Source organism: Brassica napus, chromosome A7, assembly GCF_020379485.1.
Source record: "Brassica napus cultivar Da-Ae chromosome A7, Da-Ae, whole genome shotgun sequence".
In the NCBI taxonomy this organism is placed as follows: domain Eukaryota; kingdom Viridiplantae; phylum Streptophyta; class Magnoliopsida; order Brassicales; family Brassicaceae; genus Brassica; species Brassica napus.
The window spans coordinates 8,482,423-8,509,981 of record NC_063440.1 but is presented as its reverse complement, the minus strand read 5'-3'; the positions used below and the strand labels follow the sequence as shown (position 1 = coordinate 8,509,981).

The 27,559-nt window shown below is 36.1% G+C and overlaps 4 protein-coding genes and 1 non-coding gene across 5 annotated transcripts; 3 read left to right on the top strand and 2 right to left on the bottom strand.

The window, feature by feature from the left end:
* Positions 1-7,217: 7,217 nt before the first annotated feature.
* Positions 7,218-10,111, top strand: LOC106450589 (ankyrin repeat domain-containing protein 13C-B-like). Its single transcript, XM_048736544.1, has 3 exons — positions 7,218-7,767; positions 7,971-9,507; positions 9,576-10,111. The coding sequence occupies exons 2-3, from the start codon at positions 7,993-7,995 to the stop codon at positions 9,906-9,908; spliced, it is 1,848 nt and encodes a 615-aa protein (XP_048592501.1). The 5' UTR covers positions 7,218-7,767; positions 7,971-7,992; the 3' UTR covers positions 9,909-10,111.
* A 184-nt stretch (positions 10,112-10,295) lies between these two features.
* On the top strand, positions 10,296-13,854 carry LOC106453309 (ubiquinone biosynthesis monooxygenase COQ6, mitochondrial-like). Its single transcript, XM_048736545.1, has 9 exons — positions 10,296-10,664; positions 10,836-10,944; positions 11,108-11,201; positions 11,267-11,410; positions 11,606-11,664; positions 11,956-12,023; positions 12,091-12,142; positions 12,523-13,293; positions 13,374-13,854. The coding sequence occupies exons 1-9, from the start codon at positions 10,657-10,659 to the stop codon at positions 13,587-13,589; spliced, it is 1,521 nt and encodes a 506-aa protein (XP_048592502.1). The 5' UTR covers positions 10,296-10,656; the 3' UTR covers positions 13,590-13,854.
* Positions 13,855-14,154: 300 nt separating this feature from the next.
* LOC106453307 (uncharacterized protein sll0005-like) lies at positions 14,155-18,258 on the bottom strand. Its single transcript, XM_048736543.1, has 13 exons — positions 17,933-18,258; positions 17,675-17,824; positions 17,414-17,584; positions 16,990-17,133; positions 16,761-16,866; positions 16,518-16,666; positions 16,314-16,439; positions 16,080-16,223; positions 15,860-15,947; positions 15,360-15,733; positions 14,921-15,244; positions 14,550-14,780; positions 14,155-14,448 (listed from the first exon to the last, which is right to left on the bottom strand). The coding sequence occupies exons 1-13, from the start codon at positions 18,146-18,148 to the stop codon at positions 14,314-14,316; spliced, it is 2,358 nt and encodes a 785-aa protein (XP_048592500.1). The 5' UTR covers positions 18,149-18,258; the 3' UTR covers positions 14,155-14,313.
* Positions 18,259-18,423: 165 nt separating this feature from the next.
* On the bottom strand, positions 18,424-18,508 carry TRNAM-CAU. Its single transcript is given in 2 exon segments — positions 18,424-18,459; positions 18,471-18,508. It is a non-coding gene; the product is annotated as a tRNA-Met (tRNA).
* Positions 18,509-19,372: 864 nt separating this feature from the next.
* Positions 19,373-23,515, top strand: LOC106450588 (glutathione reductase, cytosolic). Its single transcript, XM_013892271.3, has 17 exons — positions 19,373-19,634; positions 19,816-19,999; positions 20,099-20,163; positions 20,267-20,336; positions 20,539-20,610; positions 20,736-20,939; positions 21,019-21,092; positions 21,178-21,261; positions 21,367-21,454; positions 21,557-21,638; positions 21,829-21,902; positions 21,980-22,087; positions 22,194-22,258; positions 22,354-22,467; positions 22,643-22,742; positions 23,062-23,115; positions 23,217-23,515. The coding sequence occupies exons 2-17, from the start codon at positions 19,841-19,843 to the stop codon at positions 23,310-23,312; spliced, it is 1,509 nt and encodes a 502-aa protein (XP_013747725.1). The 5' UTR covers positions 19,373-19,634; positions 19,816-19,840; the 3' UTR covers positions 23,313-23,515.
* Positions 23,516-27,559: the final 4,044 nt, after the last annotated feature.

Below are 27,559 nucleotides of genomic sequence, written 5' to 3'. Positions count from 1 at the left end.
TATTTGTTATTCACTTATTTGTAGCATTTAATGCAAACAATTTTTGGATTGATTAAATTTATATTCAATTATTATATACATATATATGGAGAGATAAATTAAATTTGGAACCTAATAAGTTTTAGTATACGGTATATATTTATTTTAGCAGATACTTTAAATTTGTCAAGTTTCAATGTTTTAACATATTTAGTGGTTGACAAAAGAAAAAAAAAACAAAAGCAATGAACTGCTGATGTAGAAGTAGCGATTATTGCTGCATAATTTGGTGTGCCACACCATAACTAAATGTACTAGCAAATATATGGTCTTCAACATGCATAGTAATGTTACTCGGACATGTTGTTTAGTCATTTGTCTACTATAATCTCCAACATTTTACCTTCTTAAGTTCTCAACTCGTATAATATAGTTAGAACTCGTGTTATATAGGCGAGATAACTCATAACAGTGATAGTATACTAACTATTTTCCCTTTTGTCAACAGTATACAAGCTATTTAAAATCCAAATTCTAAAGTTATTTTCACAGTTTGTTAATAACAAACATTTTGAACAACTCAAGCTATCGAGTGATTATCATATGCAACCCTAGTAAAGATGTAATTTATGGAATACTCTTATGCTAATTTGATATACATATATTCGCCAAGTTTACTTGAATTTGTTCAAAGATTAAGTTTACTTAAATTTGATCATAGCTTGATGAAACAGAGAAATCGACTACTGCAAATATCTTTTTACTAATGTAAAAATGCAAGTGCATTATCTAAAAAAGAAAAAAATTATGACGAAACTTAACTGCAACAAAGAACCCAGCTATTTCTGAATCTTTGGCTTTAGGATTCTTAGTCTTAAAAATAGACTTATAAGTTATAAATTAATCTTTTTTAATAACTATCCTGAATCAAATTTTTTTTTGAGGAAACCTTGAATGGTCTTCAGAGATCAAGAAACATGAAGTTACTATTACGAAAAAGAAAAAAACTAAAGAACAAAAAAAAAATAAGTTTGTTGGATTAAAATATATTTTCTCATTTTCATATAATGTATATATGTACATATAAACCAAAACTAAATAAATATTGTACAATTAACTAAATTAAGCCAACAAAAATAATCCGACTTAACATTTACACCCAAAAAGAAACACAATGTGAAAACTTAATCAAATCCAATGTACTTTAATAGTTACAATACTACTTAGATTTTTAAACCTATTTAGAAAGTATTGAGACAATGGAAGGTGTTTTTATAATTTTGTAGAATTTCTTAACCCAAGTTGTTTTACTCAATACACTCAATTTCTGATTTCTATAAGAAAATGTATAAAACTTCTTCTTGATTTGCACATAAGCAAATGGTAACTAATAAATCAATATACCAAAAATAAAATTAAAATAATTTCTACATAGTTTCTGTATACTCTTTTTCAAATTTTAAATATTCAAATTCAAAAAATATTTATCAATGATATTCTTTTTCTGACAAAATTAGAATTTTAATTAATTTGAAAACACAAAGTTGAAACAAAAATACAGAATAACCAAAACATACAGAAACAAATGACAAACTTCTGGGAAACAAATTATTACATAAAGCAAAATATATGTACCATATGTTGAGTATGATTTATGAATAATTTATTTAGCGATATTTTATATATACAATATGAAATCTCATTTTTTGCATCCATATAAAAAATATTGGGTTGAAAAAAATCATCGACAAGCAGTGCATGGTATGTTCTACACAGTCTATATAGCAATTTAAAACTTTATAGTTGTAATCAGAAACATTATATGTCATTGCCGGGTTTGAAGTTAAATCAGCCACGATATATTTTCATGTTGGCATTAAATTGAATGAAAATGGTTAAAATACTTATTTATTTAGTGTCTCTCCAATGACAAAAAGTAAAATATATATCCCTTTAAAGAAACAACACACACATGAGTTGATACAAGGACATCTAACAACGCATGGCTGCTGTGAAAGCCATAAATATGGGCAAGACAAAGGTTTACCATATTCCATGTTTCTTTTTGAATATTTGGTAGTTTTGGCCGAAGTGCATAATCTCTTCAAAACCTAAACTACAAAATGTAATATTACTTTTGAAAAATAGATATATATGTTAGTTTTGAATGGTTCCCAACAAAACTCAAGACCAGCACTGGTCTTCTTTTTTTCAGTTTTTACCGATTAAATTTTTTCCTAATCACAAAAATCTAATTGCATGTATACAAAAAGATTGTGCATAACAAGTTTAACACATAAGTTAAAAAAGGTAAAACTAAATGAAAATTTTGATTTATGTTATTTAAGTAATAAAAAGCGTGAGAACATAGAAACTACAATATTGTGCTAATTTTTTTTTTAACAGAAAAAAAAATTAATGAAAAAATATTTCAAACCTAAAAAAAATTGGATATACTTCTGAAAAGTCTGAAGATGATTTGCCTTCTCAAAAAAAAAAAACTTTGAAGATGATTTGGAGAATTAACCTAGTGATCCTAGAGATAGGTAAATGATAAATGAATATTCTTCAAATCAAAGAGACGACGTAAAATGCAAATATCTTATGAGTGGTCCTTGTCAACCTCGTGGTTATGAATTTCACAAAACATTGTTTCAAAGTAATTTGAGACTATTCAATCCTTCTTGGTTTGATCTCTATGGCGATTGGTTACAATATAGTGTGGAAAGGATAAAGTGTTTTGTTTGTTCTGCTACTTATTTAGAGATTACACTAAAAACAAATGTGGAAGTGATGCATTTGTGATCAATGACTTTGATGACAAGAACAAGACATAGAAAGTATGTGATCATGTAGGAACAATGAATAGTTTTCACAATAGTGCATTGAAAATGGCTGATTTTCTAATGAAACCAAGACAATCAATTGTTTATGATTTTTATAAGCAAAATGACTCGGTTAAAAATGAATACAAGTCAGATTGAATGCTTCAATTGATGCTTCTAGGTATTTTTAAGACAAGGACTCTCGTTTTGAGGTCATGATGAATCGAGGGATTCAGTTACCAAGGGAAACTTTTTGGAGCTTGTGAAATATATTACAGAGTAAAATGAGATTGTAAGTAAAGTTGTGTTAGAGAATGTCTCCCAAAAAAACTAGATGGTGTCCCATAAAAATCAAACATATATTGTTCATTGATTTGCGGAAGAATTTATTGAATCTATTATTGAAGGAGTTGGTCATGATGTATTTTGCTTGTTGGTGGATGAATCTTCACATGTTTTAGATAAAGAGCAAATGACAGTGGTTTAGACCATATGCAGATAACGAAGAACCATAAGATCTTCACTTTGTTGATACACAAAAGATAGTTAAAGAAATGTTTGTTGGCCTGATTCATGTGAAAGAAACATCTTCTTTATTTTTGAAGAGTGTTGTTGATTCACTGTTTGCTAAACATGGATTGAGGATGAAAAAGTTAAGAGGACAAGGTTACGATGAAGCGAGTAATATCAATGATGATTCAATGGGTTGAGAGCTCTAATTTTGAGAGAATACAGTTCTGCATGTTATGTCCATTGTTTTGCTCATCTAGCTCAATTAGTTGTCGTTGCAGTTGCTCAGAAGAATTTTAAAGTTGAAGATTTCTTTGATAAGATTGATGTCTTGTTGATTGTGGTTGGAGCTTCTTGTAAGAGGAAATATATGGTCCGAGAAGACTAATGGAATGAGACTGAACCAATAGATTTTGTTTCAAAGATCCAGTAAAACTCGTTGAGTTTCAGACTAGAAAACATTGATGCGATTGGTTGATCTGTTCACTTGTATCATTAAAGTGCTTGAGTATGTTGAAATCGATGGAAGTGATGGTATCGAAAGACGCCAAGCTAATGGTCTTCTCAAATACTTCAACTCCTTTGATTTGTGTTATACTTACAATTAATGTTGCTTCTTTTTGGGATTAAAATAACTTGGCAAAGGCTCTTCAAAGGAAAAATCATGACATTCTGAATGCTACGTCGCTTGTAAAATCCACCAAGCAACAATTGTACAACATCAGAGATGACATATGCGGATCTCTGATCAATAAAGTTTCTTTCTTTTGTGAGAACTATTAGATTGAGTTCCTGGTTATGGATGATGAATTTGATTCAAAGAATTCAAGAAAAAGAAAGAAAAAGAAGCAGTATAACCAACTTGCATCATTACAAGGTTGAATGTTTTTACACTGTATTGGATATGCAAGAGTTTAATGACGGATTTGATGATGTAAACTCATAACTACTTGGCTGCATTGCTTCCTTGAGCCCCACTAATTCATTTTAAGAGTTTGATCAGTCAAAAGTTTTGAGATTGTCTGAGTTTTATCCTGAAAATTTTGGTCCTATCGAGTGGAGTACTCCTGAGCATCAACTAGGTCTCTATATTTCGGGAAGATGATTTTTTTTTCTAATTTGAAAGATCTTCGAGATCTTGCATGCATGAAGGTGAAGACAAAGAAACATCTTTTGATCCTTAGGTTTATCGGCTTTTGAGGCTAGTTTTGACTTTACCTATTGCCAACGTTACAGTTGAAACATGTTTTTCAGCGATGCATATTGTATATACTCGCTTGCAGAATTGGATAATTGATAAGTTATTTAATGATTGTGTTGTTTGTTTTGTTGAAAAAGATTTGTTTGAGAAAATAACAAATGAAGTAGTTGTGAAAAGAATCAAACATATGGAACCTTGTAGGATAAATTTAGAAAGTATTTTTTAGTTATGAAACTTTTTTTTTATCTAATTGAGTTAGTTATTAGGGGATTTTGTGCTTCTGATTAATAATTATTCTAGATTCGTAACTGTATATGGTAAATATACATATAACAGATATAATCTTGATTCTGATAAATCATTCTCAGTGGATGATGCTTGATTTGAGATTATTGTATATGTACATGATATCCCTTTCCCAAACCCATAATCCAACTAGATATTCTTGGATAATCACATCGTGTCTCTCTACATGACGAACAAATATAATAAATTTGACCTCTATTTTATCCTACCAAGATACTTCTAGTCGATACAAAGCTAGTAAATACATAACATTTAAAATTCTATTCCAAACACCAACTTATACATGCGTTTTCTTCTACAAAAGATTTATTTTTCATGATTAAATACACGATAATATTTTCCATAAAGAAATCGATTAAAACATTCTCTTATATATATATTATTTGAGAAGCATTTTAACATGTGAGCCATGTTAATATGTCATCACTAGAATGATACTTAAAGTCATTGACTTATTATAGAAATAGATTTTAGTTACTAAAATATTACAATACTTGTCATTCATTATTCAGTTCACCTAAACATATATTATGTTTCTTATTAAAATAACCATAAAATTAATTAACAATGTACAAAAAAATCTTTCTTTTTATTTCCTTAAATAGAAGTTAAAAATTACCTAATGTGATTTAAAATGTATATGACAACTAATGATATTGAATAATACATATTTGATAACAATTTGTATATTATCTATCATTTTGTTTCATTTTATAAAAATAAATTAAACAATCACATTTATTCTATAATAAATTTTAATTTTTTGTTTATGTTATATTTTTGAATTTTTATAAACGAATATAAGTTACTAAAGCTATTAAAAGTCTCACTTTTTAAACGGTGTGATCAATGGTTTAAAACTTTTATTATAAAAAGATATAAATTATCATAAAATCATATGAGTAAAAATTCTCATAAGTAGATATCCAAACTAAAAAAAAAAAGAATACCAACACAGTTTCGACAAATTAGCAAAATACCAAATTCTTTGAACACTATAACAAATCAAATATGACTCTGATAATCCTACATCCTAAGCCTGTTGACATACGACAAAGAGTAGACAAAATATTTTAGGTATATTCACTAAGATATCATATACTGTCATTATATGCATTCTTTACTTAAATTTGCTTTATGTCATGTGCTAAATTTAATTATTTTGATGTTTTTGAACCAAAGTTTTTCAAAATCTAAAATATTAATCTTTCTTCCTCTCTCACCCTAAATATTCCTTCTTTCAGATTAACTCACTAGAGAAAGAACTCTAAGAATTGCGGTAGACAATTCCAGAAAATGCAGAACGATAATCCAAAATGAATATCATGCATTGTTCCCGAGAGGGTTTTTGCAGTGGGAGAAAAATCAGTTGGGATCAGAGTGACATCGTATCACAAACCCTTATATATCAGACAAATTCTCAACACTCTCAAAGCCAACAAATTTGAGCTTATTCGTATTTCTCTGTTGGGAAAATTGGTGAAGAAAGCCGATAAACCTTCTTTCGACAGCTGAAATTCTTGAAGAAGCACAAGGTGTGGTTCCTTTTCGCTAGTAAACCAGTACGATTCTCTCTCCGCGAGTTTGCCATCGTCACTGGGTTTTTCTAGACACACAGCTTGCTGGTGTTGACTTCTGCAAATCTATATGTTGGATAAGTTATCCTTGCTAGCAAAGTGCAAAGAGTAGCACTAATGATCTATGAAGAAAATGTGGGCATGTTTGAATCTTTATATGGCAGTTTTGGTTATGTTATCAGCTTTCCCATTTAATATGTTTATGGATCTGTATTTTCTACGCTCTTTTTCATGAACTCAATGTTGTTTTGATTTGTTTTCGTTCGGTTTGTGTGATTCTTCGACCTTCCGTTTGTTTTCAACTATGTTGGAATGTTTGTAGTTTGACTGATGGTTCTTGTTGTTATTACACCGTTAACCATCATGTAAGTTGGATAAATAAAACCCATAACTGTGTTGTTATTATACAGCTAACCGTGATGTTAGTTGGATTACTGAAAATATATAACCGTAATTGAATTATACAGTTAAATATAATGCTAGTCAGATAGCTAAATACTTTCAAAAGCATATGTTGGTTGGGTACAGATCAGTGGAGAAGAAACAATTTGTGCCACAATGTGAGAAATCAAATGTTATATTAATCAAGAATCAATTAGCTTATCATTTTGCGTACGTGTTTTTTCAATTTTCTTGACTTGTTGTATTGTGTAAATATCATTTATCATGACTGGTTGTATTGTATATATATATAACCAAACTTGTACATATTAAATTAATTTGTTACATACACGATCACAAGAAAGTTTAACCATGTAAAAAATCTTAAACAACGCTAAAATATCAGATATGTTTCATTCTTACGCTTGCATATTTACCTTCCTTATTTTGCTACTACTTTTATCATTCACTCATCTGTTCAAATCATCTTATTTTTAAATTTTAAGTACTATTATTTATTTATATAAATATATTTTTTTTCTTATTTTACTTGATATTTTCTGAATCAAATGAATATAATATAATAATACATTTTGAAATATAAAATTCACTATGTCTTAGGATTTGGTTGCTTCCCTCCCACTAAGCAAAATTGCAACTTCACGACTGATTCCTTCTTCCCTTTCTCTAAAAAATTGTCTTTCCTTACTTGATCCAATCGATCTTTTGTTTAATCATTTCCCGAAGACACAATCTCGAGATTGATTTCTTTCTTTCTCTCGGTGTTTTATTTTGGTCCACGCGCCCACATGCGTCTTTCTCGTGTCTGATCTGGATTTAGATCACAAGAATCTCTCTCTCCTTCTCCTTCTCTCCTATGAACACAAAAAAGAAAAAAACAATACAGAAGACACGAAGCTTTAGAGTGGACAATGCTTCAAGCTACGGAGTAAGACGTGATTCTCTTTCTTGCGAAGCAAGTTAAAAGGTTAGAAATTTCCATTTCTCTCCGTTGATTCCAATTAAGGTTTAAACTTTCTCAAGAAGGGGATTAGGTTGAACCGTGTTCTAGTTTGACTTCAAATCAAGAAACTTTGATCCTGTTTCCGACTTGACCCGACACCAAAGTTAAGACTTTGATCCAGTTTCTGATTGACCCGACTCTAAAGTTGATGTTTTTTTTTTATCCAGCGTTGAGGCTTTTGATCTGAAAATGGAAGGCATTGATGTTTCCAAGTACACACACAGCCCCGTGCACCGAGCCGTTGCTTCAAGAGACCACGCGACTCTCAGATCAATCCTCTCTTCCCTCCCAAAGCCACGAGACCCTTCCGAGATCCAATCAGAATCAGACTCCTTATCCGAGGAAGCTACTTCCGACGCCATCTCCTCGGTTATCGACCGAAGAGACGTGCCACGCCGCGACACGCCGCTTCATTTAGCGGTGAAGCTCTGTGATGCAACATCAGCCGAGATGCTGATGGTTGCCGGAGCTGACTGGACTCTGCAGAACGAAGATGGCTGGAACGCGTTGCAAGAAGCTGTCTGCAGCAGACAAGAGTCTATCGCCATGATCATCGTGCGTCATTACCAGCCTCTAGCGTGGGCTAAATGGTGCAGGAGGCTGCCTCGTTTGGTAGCGACGATGAGGAAGATGAAAGACTTTTACTTGGAGATGAGTTTTCACTTTGAGAGCTCCGTTGTGCCTTTTGTCTCAAAGGTCGCTCCTTCTGATACTTACAAGGTGTGGAAAGTGGGGTCTAATCTGAGAGCGGATATGACTATGGCTGGCTTCGACGGTTTCAAGATCCAGAGGTCTGATCAGAGTATACTGTTTCTTGGCGATGGGTCTGAAGATGGGAAAGTACCTCGTGGTTCGCTTTACATGGTGAATCATAAGGATAAAGAAGTGATGAATGCGTTGGACGGTGCGTCTAGCGTTGCCTCGGATGAAGATGTGAAGAAAGAAGTGGCTGCGATGTGTAGGAGCAATATCTTTAGACCGGGGATCGATGTGACGCAAGCGGTTTTAAACCCGCAGACGAATTGGAGGAGGCAGGAGAAGAGTGAGATGGTTGGTCCTTGGAGAGCTAAGGTCTATGAGATGAACAATGTGGTTGTTAGTATCAAGTCTAGAAAAGTTCCTGGCTCATCGGGTGATAAAGAGAACGGTGGTGGTGGTGGTGGTGATGATGAGCTCTGCGATGTGCTAACGGATGAAGAGCAGAAGCAGCTAGAGGCTGCTCTTAAGCTGGACTTACCAGAGTTCCCAAATGTGGATAGTGAGAATGGTTTTGTAGAGACTCCTTGTGTGGATTCTAGTCCGTCTCACAAGAAACAGGAGAAGAAAGGGTGGTTAGGTGGTTGGAGAAAGAAAGAGGCGACAATGATTAAGCAGGAGAAGGAGATTAAGTACGCGCCTCCGAGAAGCTCTCTTTGTGTGAATGAGAAGGTAAGCAATCTTCTAGGAGACACTAATCAGATAAAGCCAGGAAGACACTCGGTAGATAATGATCATATCAGGAAGCCAAGAGTGTCTAGTAAGAGTCACCAAGAGAGCGAATACAAGAAAGGTTTGCGTCCTGTGCTCTGGCTATCTACAAACTTCCCGTTACAGACAGAAGAGCTGCTTCCTTTGCTTGACATACTCGCAAACAAAGTCAAGGCTATTCGGCGTCTCAGGGAGCTTCTTACCACAAAGCTTCCCGCAGGAACGTTTCCAGTAAAGGTAACGTTTAAGAGCTTATAATGTTCCTTAAAGATGAGTTTTATATTGAGATTGCTTGTGAAATGTAGGTTGCTATTCCAGTGGTACCGACGATAAAAGTGCTAGTTACGTTCACAAAGTTTGAAGAAGTTGATCCTGCAGATGAGTTTAAGACGCCTCCCTCAAGTCCTACTGCTACTTGTGGCTATGAGAGTCCAGCTGACTTCACCAACAACGCATCATCGTCTTCTTGGTTTCGTCGAGCTAGGTCAAACAAAGATGGTTCTAGCAAAAAGCCTCAAACTTTGCAAGACCCATTTGCTATCCCGGCAGGCTATACGTGGGTCAGTGGTGAATCAAAGAAAAAGAAACCAGATACACAGAAAGTCAAAAAGGGTAAAAAGACAGAGCAAGTTAGCTAAAATCACTTTAATACTAACCTACTACTACACAGATTGATTGGTCATGAAAAGACATTGAAGAAAGAGTTATGCTTTTTGGGTTTTGAAGCGACACTCTCACTTGCAGTCTGAAAAGAGAAAGGCAATATAACAAAACACTGATGGTGATGCGATTTGATTCTTTTGTAACATAACAATTTGCTATGAGTTTGGTTTCTTTTCGATTGGCATTATTCCTTTTATTACTTATATGTGGTTAAAAAAGTGTGATGTATGTTGATGTTGCTGAGACCTGCAACCACGATCAAATGTTATATGTTTATTTTGTCACAATAATAATATCTTGCGGCTAGTTACAGCGATCAGATTGTAGAAAGTTTTCAGCCATATAGTTGTGACCAGCCTTTATGATTAGTCGTGCTACATCAAAACAAACAATACGACTGTTCGCAAATCACCATCAGTGGGTAAATCCGGATGATTTGAATAAACCATTTGGTACCGGTCCAGCAGTGAACCGGGTTTTCGATTGAAAACCTAATAACCAAAATTACAACAAGTGACCCAGACCAAGAAAGTAAACCCGACCCGAATAACCCCTTAATTAAAATTGTTGCCGGAGAAACTCGCCTGTCTAACCTCCAATCCAATCCAAGACGCTTGCTTACATGATTCACTGTTGTTGCTGATATCCAGTGTGAAATAGGTTTCACGGGTCGAACCGGTTTATTCGAATTTGTCCGTATACGTTATCAAAGCTGCCAACACCATGAACAGGTTCTCCCTTTTTCCATTTTTGTTTTGCTTTTGTGTCGGTGATCATGTTTCAGTATAGAAATTTGGGTTTCTTGTTAGATTACTTTGTGTGTGTTGTTGTTCAGTTTTGTAAGGCCAGAGCTATATATATACCATGTGATGTCTGATGTAATTAATTGTCCTCTGGGACAGGGTGCTTGCAAGGAAACTTAGGACTAATGTCTGTGGATCAAAACATATCTTTCAGAGGGCTTGTTCTACTCATGTGACACGCAAAGTCTCTTCTACTGCTGGTTCCAATGTAAGATGATCCTACTGCTTTTATGTCCTTGTGAATTCGCTGTCCTGTCTTGGAAGGACACTTTAGATATTTGGGACAACAAGAACCTTGTTTGTTTGCTAGAGTGGGACATTGAATATGATTTTGTACAAGTTGATAGTCACTTTTGATAAATGATTTGTAGGAGACCAATGCAAATTCCACTGGCGATAGTCCTCAACATGACATTGCTATTGTCGGTGGTGGAATGGTTGGAATTGCTTTAGCTGCTTCGTTAGGTAAGCCCATGTTTGCTGGCTAGTCTTGTTGATTTTTTACGACATGGTTGTTCTTCTTCTTTCAGCTAGCAAGCCATTGACAAAGCACTTGAATGTTGCTATTATTGACAACAATCCTCTTTTGGGGAGAAAAAACATCATTGAGAAAGGGCACCTACCTGATCCTAGAGTCAGTACCGTCACACCTGCAACAATATCCTTCCTCAAAGGTTTCTCAACTTTTCCCACAGTTTGTATTTTTTAGAATTTGCTACCAGAAGAGCCTAAAAATTGTAGCTTAAGGAGTTTGAAATGCTCTGCTTTTCCCACTTCGAACCCAAATTTTGATCTAGTCTTTGTCCTCTGATAAAGTCCATGTATTTCCCTTTATAGTTATAAAACTTTGGTGTCATTTTATCATGCAGATATTGGTGCCTGGAAATACATTGAAGAACAGCGACATGCCTATTTTGACAAAATGCAGGTAATGATTATTAACTTCTTAATACTTCCGAAGTTGTTATATTATGGCTGCTGAAATGCATATAGCTCACTTTGGTTTGTGGCTATGATTTTGGTTCTTGATCATGGCTCGACATTGGTTTGATTTACTGCTGTTTGGCGCTTATCTCTTTATTTGAAGTTGTTCTTAAAACCAAAACTGTTATCAGATCTAGGTGTGATGATCTACTCTGTGTAGGATCTGCATATACTGATAATGATCTGCTAGACGTTAACAAAGTCCTCCTATGTCTTTTTGTTGTTGTTGTTTTAGGTCTGGGACTACACGGGGCTTGGATATACAAGATACAATGCTAAAGATGTCGATCAAGATATCTTGGGGTAAGCATATTGGTATATACAGTACATCTGCATCCTTGATGATGTGCTCATTCTTGACATGATCCAGGTGCGTTGTGGAGAATAAAGTTCTTCAGAGTTCTCAGCTATCTTGTGTTCAGGTATTTTGCTTTCTTGGTTCAATCCCAGTTTACCTAAGAAGGATACGTTATATGGCCCCATTCTTGTAACTCCCACCTTGCATGTCCTTTCTCATGTCATTGCAGTAGTTTTGCCCGTTTCAAAATTTCCATCTACCTTTTCATTCGTTTCTTTCGATAAATGAAGCATAGCTAAATATCAAACTTCCAAAAAGCTTATGTATATAGCTAGTCTGGTTTTCACCTGAACGCAAGTTTAGAAAGAAAATTTGTGGTAATTTCTTATAAATTGCTAAACCAGCTAGTACTTTCTTCAACTTCTTAGTCAGATTATCTGAATTTTAGAGAGTTCATAAATCATATTTTTGTTTTTCTAACACGAGAGAGCTTGGGATTTGCAGGAATCAGATCTTCAGAAGACTATTTATCCAGCGAGGTTAAACTCAATGGATATGTTACCTAGTTCTTCTTTGACTGGTCTTGGTGAAGTACCATCCACAGCAGATTTATTTATGCGAGGGCGCCTTGCGAAACTGGAGCTAAGCGATGGAAACAACGTCTATGCAAAACTGGTGGTAGGTGCCGACGGGTCCAAGTCTCGAGTGAGGGAGTTGGCAGGAATCAAAACAACAGGATGGAACTACTCTCAGAACGCTATAATCTGTACAGTTGAGCACACTGTCGAAAACTTCACTGCATGGCAACGGTTTTTACCCAATGGACCCATCGCACTTCTTCCTGTTGGCGACAAGTTTAGCAACATTGTATGGACTATGGATCCTACAGAGGCCTCAGATCGCAAATCCATGAGCGAGGATGACTTCATCAAAGCTGTAAACGACGCTCTGGATTATGGATACGGCCCACATCCAGAGACGACAAGTTCAGGAGGTAGTAGTCTCTCTTGGCTTACAGGAGATGTGAACATATCTGCCAAGGAGAGGTTTGAAACTCCACCAAAGGTTGTGAAGCTTTCTTCAGAGAGAATGATGTTTCCTTTGTCTTTAAGGCATGCAAAAGACTATGTTTCAAACCGTGTGGCTCTCGTGGGTGACTCTGCTCATACTGTTCACCCCTTGGCCGGTCAAGGAGTTAATCTAGGATTTGCAGATGCGAGTGCCCTCTCCAGAGCTATAGCAGAAGGCATCGCTCTTGGTACCGATATAGGCGAGGTACGTATGCTCGCTTGGATTCTAACTCTTTAAACCAAATATTGATGATCTTCTTCCCTCAGTAACATTTTGTCTTGTAGGCGAATCTGCTGAAACGATATGAAGCAGAGAGAAAGCCTGCAAATATAGCAATGATGGCGGTATTAGATGGGATCCAGAAGATGTATGCAGTGAATTTCGGACCTTTGAATGCATTCAGAGCGGCTGCATTTCACGGAGCTCACTACATTTCCCCTCTTAAAAAGCGTATCATATCATATGCTTCCGGAGAGCAGTCTCTGCCACTCTTTTCTTGAGAAAGCCTCTCTCTTATCAGAGATATTGGTCGCCTCATACTCTCAATCTTCTCTTCCTTTACCTTATAGATACTTAATGGTTATTGCAAAACAGCTTCTCTAGTGTAATGTGACCTGTATCTTTGAATTTTATCTTTCAGAATAAAATCTTGTATTATGTGATAAAATTAAAGAGAAGTTGCATTGCATAACCTTCAAACATTTAATAATTCACTAGACAACTAAAAAAAATTTGATTGTGATATTCAACGAATTTTGTGTTTTATATACCAAAACACCATTAACATCTACAAGTTCAACTTCTTCAACCTCTGTTCTCTGTTTTTTTCTTAACTCTCCAAAATTTCTTAATCAAAAAGATTGTTGATAAATTTCTTCACATCTGAAACATGAAATAAGTGTTAAATGTTAGTGAGTTAATTATGTCAAAATCATTGATATATTCTTAATTTTCATTGAGAATTTGGCTATCAGAATTTGGCTATCAGCAAATTAACCCTAAATTAAAACATGTTCCAATAAGAACATTTTGCATTATATTAGATATATAAGATGTAGGCCACAGTGGAAAGGAAAATACACTTTCATTTCATCTGTTATTATTACAGCAAGTATATGTGTTAATGATGAACAGACAATCTTAATCAGCTGTTGTCTGTATGTTTTATCGGTACTATAAATTGAAACTTATATATGCACAATTGTACAAAGCTCAACCCAATGTTTACAAAAAGGTATCCCGAACTATTCTCGCCATGACTCTTGACCCAAGCCTACTCATAATCTCGGGCAATACTGTCGCAGAGATTCCAGGCAACACAGGAAGCAGTTCCCGAACCACTTGAGATACATCTACTACCTGTTTTATGGTATTGAACACACACACACGTTCAAAGTTTTGTACAACAGATATTGATTCTCAATTATCTGACAAGGTTCAGAGAGATTTATGAATCTAACCTGATCAGGGTTATTCGACATGGAGCTTCTTGCGGTAAGGAACTCGATTACTTTCTGCACATTGTTCAAGATGACTTTGTCTTCCTCTGTTACAGATGGAAGAAGTGCTGCAGGCCTGAAGGGTCCTAGTGTCGGTACCATACCGAAGACTGGTGGTGCGTTTCTGAATCCAAAGACCGCCATTGCTTGCACCAGCTGTTCTCTCGTGATTGCATCGATGCCTTTTACTATCTGTTTTGAGTAACCAAAACATTTGTCAGAACTCAGGATGCCATGAAATTAAGTAACTCTAAGCTTATCTACATAATAATCGTCCAGTTCTCATTCATGCTGCATAGGTTTAGGTGGTTAGATTTGTGATTGGTAAATACCTCATCTAGTAGAAACTCGCGGAAGAAGTTTCCTTTCTCGGAAAGCAGAAAAGACAAGGCGACTCTCGTTTGAGCTGGCTGGTTCGGTTGTGATGCACTTGCTGGAAACGAAGGAACCAGACTAGTTGTCTGGTTTTGCATAAGCGCCAGCTCAGCCATGCCTCCATTCATATCTTCCCCTCCTCCACTTTTGGCTGCTGTAATGAAAGTCTCAAAGGCTTGCATCACATCGATGAATCTCTCAGCATCAAACACGCCAGTCTTCCCATATATTGTGTAGCGTAAAGCCTCCCTCAGGCGAGGTGACTCATCGGTGAGGAGCCTCTAAATATTGAGGCAATCATATGAAGAAGACATTGACCATCAGTATTTTGTAAGGTCTAATGAAAGACGGTGATGAGTGGTCTGCGCACAATGACAGAGTTCATAAAAGAAATACCTGAGCGATATAAGGATATGCCTCGTCCACAATAGCAAATTCAGGATTCCCCACTAGAGCTATCCCTTCGAGCACACCAATTGCTCTAATTATAAGGGCGAAATAAGGTGGAATTCTGAAAGGATAGTCAAAAGTTATCTGCGCTAAATCTGCTGCCAACTCCTGAAAGTTGATGTTTTTAGCTCCACCACCTTCAAGGGCCTGATCAAAAACCTTGGCCAGGACAGGTAATATAGGTGCCAGATTGACCCCATCAGGGATGAAACCAAGTTTGACAAAATCTTTGACAATAGCATCATAGTCTCTGTGAATCAAGTGTGCTATGGCTTCAATCATTCCGTACTTCTGATCATCAGTCAATTTCGTGACAAGACCTGTCAATGAATAGACAAACATAAAATGTCAACAAAAGATTCTTCTCATCCCACATTGACTGTAACCGCGGAGCCAAATGCTTATTTTGGATACATGATTTTACTAATTAGAACTAGAACCATTACCAAAATCAAGGATGGCAAGCTTCCCATCTGGGGTACGAATCATATTTCCAGGATGAGGGTCAGCATGGAAAAACCCAGTATCAAGCAACTGAAGCACAGAACAATATCACGGTTTAGAGGAAGAATATAAATGTAAGACATTTATCATGCGTAAGCTAATAAGTGTGTAGCCTAAGGACAAATTTATAATGATGTGCAACAAGTATGCAGGAAGTGTTACCTGCTTTAGATAACAAATAACACCAACATTCACAAGCTCTCCAACGTCACTCTCAATACTTTGTGACAGTTTCTCGCCATCAATCCATTGTGTTGTAAGAACCTTCCTTGACGTGTAATTTTGGTAGGTTTTTGGTACAACAACCTGAACCCATCAATGATTGCACGATTAGAAACCATTCCACAAATGTTAACCCACATAAGTACTGGTCAAATAAAAACTTATGAAGCGTACTTGTGGGAGATCTTTCTTCATCATCTCTGCAAAATATGTACCATTTTCTCCCTCGTTAACATAATCCAGCTCCTCAAAGAAACGAGCAGCCCATTCATCAACCAGTCCAACAACATCTACTGACACCTGCATGAAAATTCCCGAAAGTCAGCAAGATAAATGGTGAAAGAGAACAATACACTGAGCCATCAGACGAGAACTTGCCTGAGGGAACTTCCGTAGAAAAAGACCCAAATTCCGTATAACAAACAAGTCAACAGTCACAGTCTCAAGAACAAATGGCCTCTGTACTTTCACTGCCACCAAATCCCCGTTTTCCTTTAATCTTCCCTTGTACACTTGTCCCAGAGATGCTAAAAAAAAAAAACAAAATTAACTGTAAATCATCTGGAACTAAGTCTACTAAAATGAAAAGTTGGGCATAAGAATAACATGTTCAAAACTTACCCGCAGCGATTGGGGAAGGAGAGAGCTCTGAGTAAACTTCATGCCACGGCTTCCCAAGCTCCTCCTCGATAAGAGCCATTGCCACATCATCAGGAAATGAAGGGACCTTCACATAAACAAAAAAAAAATGAAACAGAAAAAACCCACATTTAGCCATGCTAAAGAAAGAAAACTCCAATGGGAGAAATCAAGAGTATATGACAAAGGAATGAAGGGAACAACAATATACCTTGTCACAGAGCTTCTGTAGTTCTGTCATTGCAGCAGGGGAGAGTATATCTGGTCGAATACTCAAAGCTTGCCCAAGTTTAATGTAAGCTGGACCCAAGGAAGTAACAATTTCCCTCAACTCAATTGCTCTAGCGACCTCATTCTGAAAATGACGACCAACGAAAAATGAGACTCAAACTGCATATAAGATTCTTGCAAGCAGAACAATACTGAAACAGTACTGCAACTGTGTGTACTAGATGGCTTTCAAACGTTTAAAGCACGGTCTATCATTAGAATGCATAAGGAAGTAAACAAAGTTATGCAAGCCACAAGGCCTACACTTATCTTTTATATTGACAGTTCATTCACTGAACCCTACTAAAATAAGTAGATAGATCACTAGAATCTGCAACAAGTCACAAGTCATAAGTATATAGTACCTCTTTGACTTTCTTGTTAATTACATCCCCAGCGATACGCGAGAGAAACCCGCCAGCGACTGAGAGCAACTGGACAACTCGACTAGCAACGGCACGAGGCCGTTTACCCCAGTAAGCAGAAATGGTAGCCGGATCATAAACCAAAGGTAAGAACTCACTGCTCTCACCAGTCTGCAAAACGAAGAAGAAATAAAACATTCACAAAAATGCTGTTAAGTCAAAAGACTAAAACTTTGAGCTGAAAGATTATTAATCGGTTACCTCCACAAGCCTTAGCTGAATACTATCATCGGCGAAAGTGGAATCCTTCAAGTTCTGGCCACGAAGGCCTCTCATCAGCACAGATAACTGCTCGTCTTCTTCCATCTGAGCTCTAACTCTCTTGATCTCTTTCGACACATCGTTTATTCTCTGTTTGATGAATTGCCCCAAAAAAATCAAATTTTGGGTGTTAGAATTTTCCACAATCCCTAATCTAAAATTGCATAAAATCGGGAGGAGAAGTAGAATCTTAATAACCGTGGAGACATTGTTGTTGACTGGTTTTGACGCAGAAGACGAAGACGAAGAAGAAGATCCGTTTACGGTGGTAGGTTTGGGATCAGTAGCGACAGCTAGAATCCGTCGAGAGCGGTTGCGGCGAGGGATGCTGGAGACGAAGGAGCGGCGGGAGGAGAAGGAGAATCGAGTTGGTTGGGGTCCTGAGTAGACGAGCCTTGGCACGCCTGCTTCCATGGAAACAGAGAGATTTTTTAGACTAATTTGTGGTGTTGTTGATGATCAAGTGAAGAAGAAGCAGTGGCTCTTCTTCTTTAGAGAGTGTTTTGTATTTCACGGGAAGTTTAACGGCAATGGAGGGACCACGTGGCACAACCTAGCGCATATGAAATTACTCGGTTCCTATAGCTTTTTATTATTTGTTTCCATTTTCATTTATTGAGGAGGTTGTTTACACACCCGGTGCGGGGACTGTGACATCATCATATCTTTCCGTAAAAAAATAAAAAGAATGGGGCGAGAGAGGCTCGAACTCTCGACCTCAGGATTACTCAGAAGCTATGAGACCTACGCGCTAGCCAACTGCGCCACCGCCCCTTTCGTTTGAATTTTCTAAACGGTTTTACAAGGCTTAGGCAACGATTTTGTTGGTTAATATGGTGGTGGCATTAGCTTGAAAGGATTAATTGTTTAGGATATCAATCAAAATTTCATATCGAAATGTCAAATAAATATGCTTGGTCATATTTGTATTAGTGATATAAATAATAACCCAAAGTAAAAAAAAAAAGTATATAAACAAAAAAACGACATAACGTTATTAAACTCTTTAGTTATATGATAAAAAGTTCAGTTGCTTTAGATACACAAGAAACACAGAAAGATCAACGGTGATTTGGTAAAGTGACATCAAAGATTCACGGATTTGAAACCAAAACTATATTTTGGTGACTTGCGACTCTAATATAAAGATCAAAGAGATATTCACCAAAAGGATCATCTCGACTCTCGAGCCGCTAAGAAATGTTATAAAATGTCTTAGATTTCTCGCTTATTGTCGAGAGGTTACAGGATTGTTCTTTTCATTCCTTGAAAGGTGAGATTTTTTACTACCATGATCCATCGGATATGCTCTCATGTCATGAAAGATTATAAAAAATTATTTTTGGTGACAGAGAAAGTTTTGCGATTGGGCTCTTGTCTTGTTTAATTTTTTAAATTTGGTTTTGTTTAATATATAATAAGTTGAGAGAACAATTTGTGTTTGTTCTTCTCTTGTATATATATATATATATATATATATTTATTTTATTTTTTTGATAGTTTTTCTCATTCGCAAAACTCCATTGGCTTGAAGAAAAGCCACGTCAGAGAACGTTAGCGACCAAACCCCTAACGCTTTATGGCGTTCGATGTGGACCTTGAGTTTTGAAATTTCTCACATCTTTCGTTGGTAGCTTCCATCAATTCGCATATGTCTAAGAGTTAGGAGCTAAGACCAGTAAGTTGGTATACACATTTACAAAAAAACTAATCATTTATATTCCCGATATTATGTACACAGTCATCACAAGGTGAAAAAATAAAAACAAATATAAAAGGATTTTGTTCGTGATCATCAAAACCTTGATAGATCCGATTTCACACAATATATTGGCACCGTATCCTTCCTTCGTGTCTGGATTTTAAGTAGTTACACACACAAACACACCATCTTAGAGAGGTACGGTCTCTCATTCTCTTGTCTGATTTCGTTTCCGAATAAGATCTCACCACCCTCTTTTCGGTCCGACTTTTTGTTTACTGATTCGAGATTTGATTTTTTTTTCTTTTTATTGGTTTGATTTCCATTTCCCGTGAGTTCTGATTGGTGGGTTTTGCTTATCTTTTCTTTTTCTTTTAAGTTTGGATATTTGATTCTGCACAATCATGGCGAGGAAGATGCTTTCTGATGGAGAGCTTAACAAGGCCGCAGCGGCTGGGGAGGAAGCTACAACCGAGACTCACTATGATTTTGATTTGTTTGTCATCGGTGCCGGGAGCGGCGGTGTTCGTGCGGCTAGGTTTTCTGCTAACAATGGTGCCAAGGTAACATTTACAGCAACAGTGTTGTGATTACATTCTTATGTTGTGTGTGTGTTTGATGCCTTAGTTATCGATATGGTGTTGTTGTTGTTCTGAATATAGGTTGGTATTTGTGAGCTTCCCTTTCACCCTATTAGCTCGGAGGAGATTGGAGGTGTTGGGGGCACGTAAGTTATCCCTATATGCTTCCTTTTGTTAATATTATTATTTTGCATAATAAAGACCACATCTTTTTATACAATATATCAATTTTATGGTTGGAGCTTTCAGGTGTGTTATTCGTGGTTGTGTTCCCAAAAAGATTCTCGTCTATGGTGCTACTTATGGTGGTGAACTTGAGGTGTGTAAACAAATCCTTCTTTTTTTTCACTTTTATCCATCATTTGAATGCCTTTCTTTTAGCTGTTCGAGAAACGTTTTTTTTGTTAGTCCTTTGCCCAAAACATTATGTGCACAATCGTATTACTGTTTTAAGCTATATATTGGTTGGTCAACCGGCACTAAATGCTTAGGCGTGTCAACTAAGTGTTATCTTCTGGCAGGATGCTAGAAACTATGGGTGGGAAATCAATGGGAATGTCGATTTCAATTGGAAGAAGCTTCTCCAAAAGAAGGTATGCACTTGGAACTGCTATACTGTGCCTTGTCTAGTTTACACGAGTGACTTTCTGGGTTAACGTTTTGGATGGTTTGGTTTTTAACATGGACCGTTTTTTTTTATTTTTTTCCTGATGTGCAGACTGACGAGATATTAAGACTGAACAATATTTACAAGCGGTTATTGGCGAATGCTGCTGTGAAGTTGTATGAAGGTGAAGGAAGAATAGTTGGTCCCAACGAAGTGGAGGTCAGACAAATCGATGGCACCAAAATTAGTTACACCGCCAAGCACATTTTGATTGCCACTGGCAGTCGTGCACAGAAGCCCAACATCCCTGGACATGTAAGTGTCTCTGTGAATACACCAGCTAATATTATGGATACTCCACTGATTTTTTCTTACATAAATTGGTCTCTTTCAGGAGCTGGCTATTACATCTGACGAAGCTTTAAGTTTGGAAGAATTTCCTAAGCGTGCTATAGTGCTTGGAGGAGGGTAACGTTTTCCTCCTCATGTACCTACCTACCTACCTACCTACCATGTCACTCCTATTAATGGTTTGTATTTACTTTTTAATCAGGTACATTGCTGTGGAGTTTGCATCAATTTGGCGTGGAATGGGTGCTACTGTAGATTTATTCTTCAGAAAGGAACTTCCACTAAGGTGCGTGCGCCGCAATCTTGTCTTCTTTCTTCTTTTTTTTTTTTCCTGGGTCTAATGCAGCCAACTTTCTTAATTATTTATTTCTAAAGTTTTTTACTTATTCAGGGGCTTTGATGACGAGATGAGGGCACTTGTGGCTAGGAATCTTGAAGGAAGGGGTATCAATCTGCATCCACAAACAAGTTTGGCTGAGGTATCTGAATATGATTGCTAATTTTCCTGTCTCATTACTCTTAACATATCTTGTGGCTCGTTTCATCAAGTTCATTCTTCACTGAACATATTTTTAATTTAGTTGATAAAAACAGACGACGGGATAAAAGTAATCTCCTCTCATGGGGAAGAATTCGTGGCAGATGTTGTACTATTTGCCACTGGTAACTTTTCTAACCCGTTCTATTTTACTTTAATGCATGTACATCAGTGTCTGGCTTTATTGTTTACAAAACAGAATATATTTGTGCGTCTTTTGCTTCCTCAATTGAACTTTACCTATGAGGAATATACTTGTTATTTCATATTTTCATGGAGCTGTCTGAGAGGATCTTTTGTTTATATCTGTTATAGGAAGGATTCCTAATACCAAGAGACTGAATTTAGAAGCTGTTGGTGTTGAACTTGATCAAGTTGGAGCTGTGAAGGTCGTAACAACTTTCCCACTATTACAGATTTTGTAACTTATACTCTTGCAGCTGATAATTCAATACATTATCCGCAGGTTGATGAGTACTCACGCACTAACATACCTAGCATATGGGCTGTGGGAGATGCTACAAACCGAATTAACCTTACACCTGTTGCGTTAATGGAGGCCACCTGCTTTGCGGTTTGTGCCTCTATTCTTGCACTTATAAATCTTTCAAATTTTGTGGTTGTGAATGTCCAATTATGTAACCCATTTGTTAAATGGGATTGTGTTTTGATGTTTGCAGAACACTGTCTTTGGTGGGAAGCCTGCTAAAGCAGACTACACCAATGTAGCTTGTGCCGTATTTTGGTAAGCAGTCTTTCTTATTGGAAGGATATACCAAATCAATTTGAATTTGTCTTAGAGGTTTGTATGATTGTATCTTTATCTTCTCTGTTTGGCAGCATACCACCACTAGCTGTGGTGGGTCTCAGCGAAGAAGAGGCTGTAGAAAAAGCGACCGGGGATATTTTGGTTTTCACCTCTGGCTTCAACCCTATGAAGAACACCATTTCTGGGTATGCTAGCGTCCAAATTCTAATTACTGCAAAATCTTTATAATGACACACACAATTCTTGATGTTGTTTTGTATGAAACTTCATGGTTCTTCTTCAACATGCCTTTTGCAACTGATAACTTTTGAGGAATGTAACATCCTCTTTGATCTAATCACATCTTTCTTTTGGTGATAGACGGCAGGAAAAATCATTAATGAAGCTTATAGTTGATGAGAAGACTGATAAGGTTATTGGAGCATCCATGTGCGGTCCAGATGCAGCTGAGATCATGCAGGCAAGTTTTCTTCCATGATAGCTTCTACTATTTATTTACTTCTCAGCTAGTTGCTATAATGCAGTGATTAGTGCATGGGTTTAATCCCATCTAACAAGTAAAGGACAGAAGTAATTTATGGGATATTTTTGAATGATTTGGACTAATGAAACGAAAGCATGTCTATGCTTTCTTATAACCTACATAGGAAGAGAACCTGATTTGAGTTTGAGAAGTGTTGACCCTTAACTTTATTAATTAGAACTCAAACTTGTAAATCGACTAGAGTTTGATTTGGTGGTATCTCATGCTTTTTAGTGTCTTTTATTACTAAATGCAGGGGATTGCAATTGCGCTCAAGTGTGGAGCAACCAAAGCACAGTTTGACAGCACGGTAAGTACAATGAATCAGAACACACTTGCGTTTTCATTTTTAACAGTTCGAAGTTTCTCTACATAAGAATGAAAATTAACATTGTGAACAAAAACACACAGGTTGGGATACATCCATCTTCTGCAGAGGAATTCGTGACAATGCGCACTGTGACCAGACGCATTGCCTACAAAGCGAAACCTCAAACGAGTCTATGAACCGCCAAAATTAAATAGACTATTTGCATTGAACACTTTAGTTTGGTCGGAGGGTCAGACCGAAACATTTGTTTCGTCATACTCATGTTCAAATAAATGTTTTGTATAAGTTTTTGTTTGTTTGTTTATCACCAAACATGCATTATCTTTGGATAAAATTCACACTCTTTTGGTCATATAGTGTACTTCAATTTGTTTGGTAAGTTTTGTTTCAATGGTGTATTTAATTGGACAAGGTTATTTAGATTAAGAGATATAAGACCAAGTTCAAGCTACATATAATTTGGATCATGTTATTTGGACATAGAACGTGTGTAAAGAGCATGATTAATGGAGAGATATTCCCTTCAGTCTCTCAATAATAAATTAAATTCAAAATCTATTGTTGTTGGTTTAAAAATTTTTGAAATATATTCAAATCACTTGTCATTCAAAAATTTTAGTTTTTTTATAGACTTTAATTCTAACTAATCTAGTGTTGTTGAGGGAGATAAATTTTATTCATTTTTACTCATTCGATTCAACTTTCAAAATATCATATGTATCTATGTGATTTTCAAAATATCTAATCCAAAGTATATGACCAAAACCATAATACATTATATTTATATATTTTTACAATTTTGAATATATAATTACTTGAGTTTTTTCAAATATGAAATAAAATTTCAAGTCAAACACAAAAATAATCCATGTTTTTTTTGAAACTTTTTATTTTCCTATTCACCTTAGAATTTCGAGTTATTCACGAAAATGTCATTGTTTTTTTTCTTTTTTTCTGAAAATGAATCTTTTACCTTATCATCTTCACCAAATATTTACAATATTGTCATTGTCATCAATACACTAACCACCATGAACAACCAATTTGAAGCTCTTAATACACCAAATTTTTGATTTTTACTCTTCATATATCATTATTTATGCACACAAATCACATCTTTCACTTTCTCTTCAAATTCATCCAAGAAAACCAAGATTTTGATTCCAAGATTTGTAAGGTTCATAGAGACATTGAAACTCATGATTCATGGTCATTAACGACTTGGTAGCTTTTGTAGTGAAGTTCTGGATGCTTGGAGAAGCTAAGCAAGGCATCTCACAGGTTCAAGGTATGAAATCGTTTTTTTTTTTTTCAGATCTGTTCGTGAAGACTTTCAGAAGGCTTCTAGGGAAGACTTTCAAGGGAAGTCTTTTAACATTTCTTTATTAAGAAAAAACCCAAAAAATCCCAGACTTCACGAGAAGTCTTTTCGGATAAACATGTTAGTTTTACAATTGACCAAAATTTGTCAGAAACTTTTAAAGAAGTCTTCTCAAATTTTAGAAGACTTCTACAATTTTATTCCGGGTTTTGGTCAAACCTTTGGTTACGAGAAAAGACTTCTATAGATTTTTTCCGATGGAAGACTTCTAGAAAAGTCTTCTCTAGAAAAATCAAATAGTCAATTGCAAAAGTATCCCATGTAGACTTCTTGCGATATTGAGAAGACTTTCAGAAGACTTCTATAGAAGTCTTCCCCGAGAAGACTTCACGAGAAGTCTTCTATAAAAAATCAAATTTTTGACAAACTTCGGTCAATTGCAAAACTTTCAAAAGTCTTCTCTGGCATTTTCGAGAATTTTCCAAATTTAAAAGTAAACCAATATTTACAAAGAAAGACTTCTCGAAATGTTTTTATATAGATACTGATAACAAAACAGAGAATAAGAAGGTGATGAGATGAGAAGAATGGTTGGATTGATGGATGCAATGGAGCTAAGCTTGCTGGTTGTATAACACTCTCAAGACTTGACCGATAGATGAGATTGATAGATGGATATAGATTGACTCTCTCAATCAATGGACAGATAGATAGTCTTGAATCACACAAGGCTCCTTCGACGTGGCTTGAATAGGTCTTAGTGAATCACACACAAAGAACTAGAGAACTAACAACAAAGAATTCACAACTTTGTTTTAAAAGAAAAAACAGTTTTTTATTACTTTCAATGATCAAGAGTAATTTACATTGAAGTATGACATGAGCTTATATAGGCTCGACATTGGGATTACCAGTGCCGGTCCGGACTCGTGTGGAACGACAAAAATACTGCCCGTTAACCATAATTAAAAGTTTTACTATACTTTAAAAATGTAACCACAATAATACCAAATATTTGCTTGCCTTTTGTTGCTTGTGAAATAAGTAAGTTGCTAAAAAACTATATCCATTGTTGTTTGTTTATATATTATCTATGGTAGTAGTAAGCTTTGTGATTTCGACATTTTAATAAAAGCATTTCTTTAACATATGCACCACTAGTTTAGCACTTCTGATTAAAAGATTAAGGCATCTATGACCCGAACCAAAACCTAGTTAGTTGGAATAATAGATGTAAAGTTTTTTATAATACGCGCCTCCATTGACCAACTTCTTCTCCACTACGAAAGCAAAGAACCAGTGTCAGAAGCTTCGTCGGCGGGAGGCTGTCCATATTTTTCGGAACTCCTATTTCTTAAGTCAGGTTCTAAACGTAAAAGGAAGAACCTTAGAATCTGTAAAAAAAAAAAAAAAGAAAAAAGAAAAAAGAAATCGGAGATGATGGAGGATCCTCTCTCATGGTTCAGATTCTACCAGACGACCACCGACGATCGCGGTGGTACACATTCACTAAACCCAAGTCGAAATCAATTCTCCTGCTAATCATCATTGGGGTTACTGTTTGTTTGCTATTCAAACATTGAGTTGTCCTCTTCAAGAAAGGTTCTTAGATCCTCTGGCTTTACGTTTATAGACGAATGGGCTTCTGTTATTTCTGGTTAGTTGGTGGTTTTGTGACTCTTGTTCTTGTTGTTATTAGTACTACTACATATCAGTGTTGTTAAAATTGTTTTGTATAGGATCTGATGAAGGTATATATGCTTGGGTTATTGCCAATTATGCACTTGATTCGCTTGGCGGTGATCCGTTACAAACAACAGGGATTGTTGAACTCGGAGGGGCTTCTGCACAGGTTTAACTTTCTCTCGTCCCTTTTTGTTCGTCTTCATCGGAAACTGCTCATGTGTGATTTCGTTTTTAGGTGGCATTTGTGTCAAGTGAGGTTGTGCCTCCTGAGTTCTCGCGTACCATATCCTATGGAGGTGTTGCATACAAAATCTACAGTCACAGCTTCCTCCACTATGGACAGGTTAAATTTTTTAGGAGCAGAGAGAGAGAGAGAGAGAGAGAGAGCATTTGTCTGTTGAGTGTAACTCAAGAAAAAAGGAATTTTTTTAATCCTTTGTTAGTTTTCAACAAGTTAAAATTTAACTTTTTGTAGCTGCTTCGCAGGACACAGCACAGGAAGATTTATATGAATCACTCCAGAACTCAGGTTAGATGTTGACAAATTGTTAGATTATTCACTTTTGTTTAGTGAGCTTGTAAAGTGCACTTTTGAGTTTAGCCACTTGCATCGAACACCTAAGCTGACAACTATTAAAAGAACATTCTACCACTAGACTAACTAGAGTTTTGTCAATTTTTTTGGCCGGGTATTATCTATAAAAATATTAGGGCTGCAAGCCGTAGCTTCCTTTGCTTGGGCTCAGGGCTGGTACTGGCCACTTGAAATAATCTCTTATTTTCGCCATATATAAAATGTTTCAATGCATACAACTCTACAAGAAAAGGAATGGTTACTTACCTTGTACTCCTAAAGGATACATGGCCGGGGAAAAATCACTGAATGGTTCATTCGGAAACTCAGCTGAAGAAAGCAGATTTACAGCCACCGTTCAAGCTGCAGGCAATTTCTCACAATGTCGATCTCTTACAGCAATGTTGCAGAAAGGAAAAGGTAAGAATCATTACCGGTATATCATTCCGCGTGTCAATTGTCTTCCCCTCTTGAATTTTTTTTCCTTGTAGAAAATTGTCCTTATAAGCATTGTTCTGGATCAACATTCACTCCTAATCTTCAATGAAAGTTTTTGGTTAAAGAACAATTCTATACCACACCTCCAAGGTGTAATAATCCCACGAATTCTGATTTGTTTGAACAATAATGATCTTATTGTTTCTGTTTGAATTCAGTTCTTTGAGTTAGAAGAAACGGCTTGGTTGTCTAAAATGATTCCAGCCGCAAAGAGTTTCTGTGGAGAAGAATGGTCGAAACTTAAAGAGAAGTATCCAACATCTTAAGATAGATATCTGCATGGGTATTGCTTCTCATCAGCATATATTGTCTCCATGCTTCATGACAGTCTTGGTTTTGCTCTT

Bases quoted from the DNA above. Each gene is read 5' to 3' on its own strand.
- LOC106450589 (XM_048736544.1), top strand. From the start codon at position 7,993: ATGGAAGGCATTGATGTTTCCAAGTACACACACAGCCCCGTGCACCGA. The intron at 9,508-9,575 runs GTAACGTTTAAG...TGTGAAATGTAG, and splicing joins CAGGAACGTTTCCAGTAAAG to GTTGCTATTCCAGTGGTACC.
- LOC106453309 (XM_048736545.1), top strand. The intron at 10,945-11,107 runs GTAAGATGATCC...AATGATTTGTAG, and splicing joins CTTCTACTGCTGGTTCCAAT to GAGACCAATGCAAATTCCAC. The intron at 11,411-11,605 runs GTTTCTCAACTT...TTTATCATGCAG, and splicing joins AACAATATCCTTCCTCAAAG to ATATTGGTGCCTGGAAATAC.
- LOC106453307 (XM_048736543.1), bottom strand. From the start codon at position 18,148: ATGGAAGCAGGCGTGCCAAGGCTCGTCTACTCAGGACCCCAACCAACT. The intron at 17,825-17,932 runs GTTATTAAGATT...TTCATCAAACAG, and splicing joins TCAACAACAATGTCTCCACG to AGAATAAACGATGTGTCGAA. The intron at 16,667-16,760 runs GTAAGTTTTGAA...TTTTTTTTTTAG, and splicing joins TCCTTCCCCAATCGCTGCGG to CATCTCTGGGACAAGTGTAC.
- LOC106450588 (XM_013892271.3), top strand. From the start codon at position 19,841: ATGGCGAGGAAGATGCTTTCTGATGGAGAGCTTAACAAGGCCGCAGCG. The intron at 20,000-20,098 runs GTAACATTTACA...TTCTGAATATAG, and splicing joins CTGCTAACAATGGTGCCAAG to GTTGGTATTTGTGAGCTTCC. The intron at 22,468-22,642 runs GTATGCTAGCGT...TTTTGGTGATAG, and splicing joins ATGAAGAACACCATTTCTGG to ACGGCAGGAAAAATCATTAA.